The sequence below is a fragment of the Ciona intestinalis genome, unplaced genomic scaffold, assembly GCF_000224145.3.
Source record: "Ciona intestinalis unplaced genomic scaffold, KH HT001258.1, whole genome shotgun sequence".
NCBI classification, from domain to species: Eukaryota; Metazoa; Chordata; class Ascidiacea; order Phlebobranchia; family Cionidae; genus Ciona; species Ciona intestinalis.
The window spans coordinates 13756-17507 of NW_004191579.1; the positions used below are offsets into that span (position 1 = coordinate 13756).

Below are 3752 nucleotides of genomic sequence, written 5' to 3' on the forward strand. Positions count from 1 at the left end.
GTGTTAACCCCCCCCCCCAATGTTAACCCCCCACAAACCATCCGTAATTGAACGAGTATCCGGCGTTGGTCGTGGTTGGTCGAGTTTCGTTGTCGTTGAGTTGTAAGCTTTACGTGGTGTGTACCGCGCTGATGTGACATGCGTGCCATGGACTGGTGCCGTAGCCTGTGTGCCATGAACCGAGGCCGTTGGTTGGCTTTTAATATTGGGTTGTGACTTGGAGCTGCCAAGTAAATGTTACAACTCCCATCAGTTTGTAATCAACAATAATTAACACCAACCTAACAGAAGTGTTCGTTCCATCCCATGTTATAACATCGATGCTATCTTCATTCTCTTCATCGTCGTTGAAATTAAACGGAGACAAAACACTGCTGTTCCAATAAACTTCATCGCTAACTGTTGCTGTCGTCTAAACAAAGTTTTTTATTTAACCAAGAATTTCAACAACGACGTAATCAAGTTATATTTAAACTGTGGACATGGTTTTGCAGTCAAATAACACAAAACTACTAAAATTACCAGATTTATTTAACGTTGACATTAACAACCTAAGTGGTTGCTAGTGTTGCACAGTTTCTTTATATACTTTGAGTTTTAGAAGAGCCCATTAAATTTTAGTCGAGTAGCTCAGACTAATAGGAAAAGCAGTCCTACCTTTTTCCTCGCCGAAGCCATTTAATTCAACAACCAACTTTAAATTTTCACAACAACAAACATATCGTATACTATTTCTATGAAAGTGCATAGTTGTTTTACCTTTTCTATGGCTCTGGTTTTACCTGCCACGCCACACGCCACGCGCCACGCGTTTTTTGTTAAAAGTTGTATTTAAATTAATAAAAAATGTATTTTTGTTGATTAACTCTGTGGTAATTTATCAATATTTTCCCAACGCATGAAACGTCAAGCATGATCCGTGGCGTGGCGTTGCGTGGCAAAGGTCACACACGTCCACAAAGGTGGCAGCATTGGGATTCGAGTCCGCTCCCTCTTGTTGTTGTTGTGTAAGCGTTGTAACCACTATAGCGGTGGATGTTTTATTAGTACCCTATATGTTATAACCCTGTCAAATATTTTATCCTCAAATTAAAAGGTAGATTGCAGTTACTGCAGTTAAAAATGAGATTCCGATTTATTTTTCTGTCTTTCCTGTTTCTTCAAGTTTCTTGTTCACGATTGACTAAAAGAGATGAAGCCGACGATTCATCACGTGTTTTGACAACAACATCAACTAAATCAACAACAACAACCATAGTACCCATGATCCAATCAACAAATACTATCCCCTCAACAACATTAACGACAACCATTTCACCGCCCACAATCAAGGTATCAATTCCAACAACAACAACTGAATCAACAACAACAACAACAACTAAATCAACAACAACAACAACAACTGAGCCAACAACAACAACTGAGCCAACAACAACAACTGAGTCAACAACAACAACAACTGAGCCAACAACAACAACTGAACTAACAACAACAACTAAACCAACAACAACAGAATTAACAACAACATCAACTGAACCAACAACACCAACTGAAACAACAACAACTGAGGCAACAACAAAAACTGAATCAAAAATAACATCAACTGAGCCAACAACAACAACTGAGCCAACAACAACAACAACAACAACTGAACCAACAACAACAACTGAACCAACAACAACAGCTGAACCAACAACAACAACTGAATCAACAGCATCAACTGAACCAACAACAACAACTGAATCAACAACAACAACTGAATCAACAACAACATCAACTGAACCAGCAACAACAGCTGAACCAACAACAACAACTGAATCAACAACATCAACTGAACCAACAACAACTGAACCAACAACAACTGAAGCAACAACGCAATCAACGGTAGAAACTGCCACCGCCTTGATACTTAAACCTGTATTAGTGACATCACAAAACAAGATGAAATCGACGAACAATCAAAAAATCGGTACCCTTGAAAAACTTATTTTGATTTTATAAAAATTATTTTTGTTTTCAGACATCGACCAGCTGTTGGGGACGGTCCGACTGTGGCAATTACAACAACAAAATTGTTAACAACCAAAATGTCAACGACCAAATCAACAACAAAACAGCCAAGTACACCAACAACAATCGAAGGTACGAATTTATTACAAACTTAAACAAATATTTTCCAACCTTTGTTTTGCAGACTCTGTGATAAACGAAGCAAAGATTTTGTTGGTAACAATATTTGCAATTCAGTTTGGATTAAAATTATGGCCAACTATATTTATTTAGGAACGATTTGGGACGGGCACCTCAGCAGCAATCGTCCTCGTTGTGTTCGTTGCTATTATCTTGGTGATGTTTTGTTTGTGTAAATGTTGCAGGAAGTCGAAATATGCACTGCTTAAACAAAGGATGCTGAGGGTAAGTTTGACTGATTTGAATCTTTTTCATTAAACATTTTGTTTCATTATAGCTGGAAGTCGACAGCGAAATACACAACGTACGTTTTGCATGAAAATGTCGTCTTGTATAGTTTAGTTGAACAACTTCATATATTTCGCTGACTTAAATCATTTTACTTTTTAGGATTACGGACGAGAAAAAGATTTTTTGCTGACGGAGAAAGGGGTAAGTGTATTGTGACATCATATTGGAATTAATTATAACATCATAATATCCAGGGGGGATACAAGAGCGACCGACTTACTTTACTCGATCAAAGTTCCGAAGATGAATTCTAACTTTGCACTGTTTACTCCTAGTTTAGTTTTAATGCAAATAGCAATTGTGTTTTATTTATAATTATGTTGCAGCCTGTGTCGAACTGCCGCCGTATATATCGTTGTTTAATTATTACACGTAGCAGCAAATACACTTTTCTTCACAAAATGTTGAATAAATAATTTTATTTTTAAACACAATTGCACTGAAACACCACAGTAAGCTAAGACGAAGGTTCGGTTCGTAAAATTCCTTGTAATATATTTCCCTCCGTTGATTTAGTAAGGGGGGTGAATGTGGGTAACGTTGGTGCGACGGGGTGCATAAGTTGATGGGGGGAGGATGGGGTGTAGGGGTTGTACCTTCCGGCCACCGTCGATCGGTCACCTACAGCAGGCACTAAACATGAAAACAATATATTCTCTATCTTGCATTATGACATCACAAACCTTGAGCAGCGAGTTTACGTTGCGACAACTTTAGTCGCGCTTCAGTGGCCATGGCCGACGCTGGTAGTTCCGCATGATTGGACGAGGATTCCGTCTCCAAAAATTTAACAAACATTTGCGAGAACGACTGAAAGTTAAATATTTAAATTTGAATACTCGAGTCATATCGGTGGTGTAAAGCAGACTCAAGAACAAACCTCGTTTAAATCCGCACTTTCTACTTTGGGCGGGGTTCGTTTCCACGACAACCAATCACCCCAACTTTTCCGGGGGTTGATTTGGTTTTCCTCTTCCTAGATTTAAAGATTAATTAACATGACGATCAATATGGACCAATAACAAATGTTACAACAACAATACCTTGGAAAAGCCGAGCACCGAGACAATGAGTCGCATAACATCCGATTGCTTGTGCGATGTCGTCCCAAAATATCCAACCAACAAATTCTTTACAAGTTGCCTATTATACATAAACATATTATAATTTTTCACATAAACATCTTATAAAACACTTACTTATCAACCATACCCTCGTTGGCCGATTGAACGGAATGCATCGCGTCTTGTAGTTGATCCAACTGGAATTGT

At 38.5% G+C, this 3752-nt stretch overlaps 3 protein-coding genes across 6 annotated transcripts in view; 1 reads left to right on the plus strand and 2 right to left on the minus strand.

Moving 5' to 3' along the window:
• LOC100185024 (spermatogenesis-defective protein 39 homolog) overlaps positions 1-766 on the minus strand; it is a 2951-nt gene extending 2185 nt beyond the window's left edge. The window contains exons 1-3 of the mRNA XM_002128377.5: positions 658-766; positions 282-412; positions 39-223 (exon numbers count right to left, since the gene is read on the minus strand). Of these exons, the coding sequence (XP_002128413.1) occupies positions 39-223; positions 282-412; positions 658-678 (337 nt within the window). The 5' untranslated portion in view covers positions 679-766. The remainder of the gene's footprint in view (positions 1-38; positions 224-281; positions 413-657) is intronic.
• Positions 767-856: 90 nt separating this feature from the next.
• Positions 857-2883, plus strand: LOC100181106. Of its 4 annotated transcripts, XM_026840425.1 has the most exons (7): positions 892-1969; positions 2021-2142; positions 2195-2226; positions 2284-2415; positions 2468-2494; positions 2581-2622; positions 2676-2883. In XM_026840425.1, the coding sequence occupies exons 2-7, from the start codon at positions 2088-2090 to the stop codon at positions 2733-2735; spliced, it is 348 nt and encodes a 115-aa protein (XP_026696226.1). In that variant the 5' UTR covers positions 892-1969; positions 2021-2087; the 3' UTR covers positions 2736-2883. The 4 variants fall into 4 exon arrangements, 2 of the variants coding, with proteins under 2 accessions (XP_026696226.1, XP_002128277.2); XR_003397514.1 differs by lacking the exon at positions 2468-2494 and having other exon boundaries at positions 857-1969; positions 2195-2222; XR_001975448.2 differs by lacking the exon at positions 2468-2494 and having other exon boundaries at positions 875-1969.
• A 2-nt stretch (positions 2884-2885) lies between these two features.
• LOC445759 (thyroid receptor-interacting protein 11) lies at positions 2886-3752 on the minus strand (the record flags this gene model as incomplete). The annotated part of the gene is given in 5 exon segments (XM_004227546.3): positions 2886-3114; positions 3165-3291; positions 3362-3457; positions 3525-3624; positions 3681-3752. Coding segments are annotated over 5 exon segments (571 nt in total), but the record flags the coding sequence as incomplete, so codon positions are not given.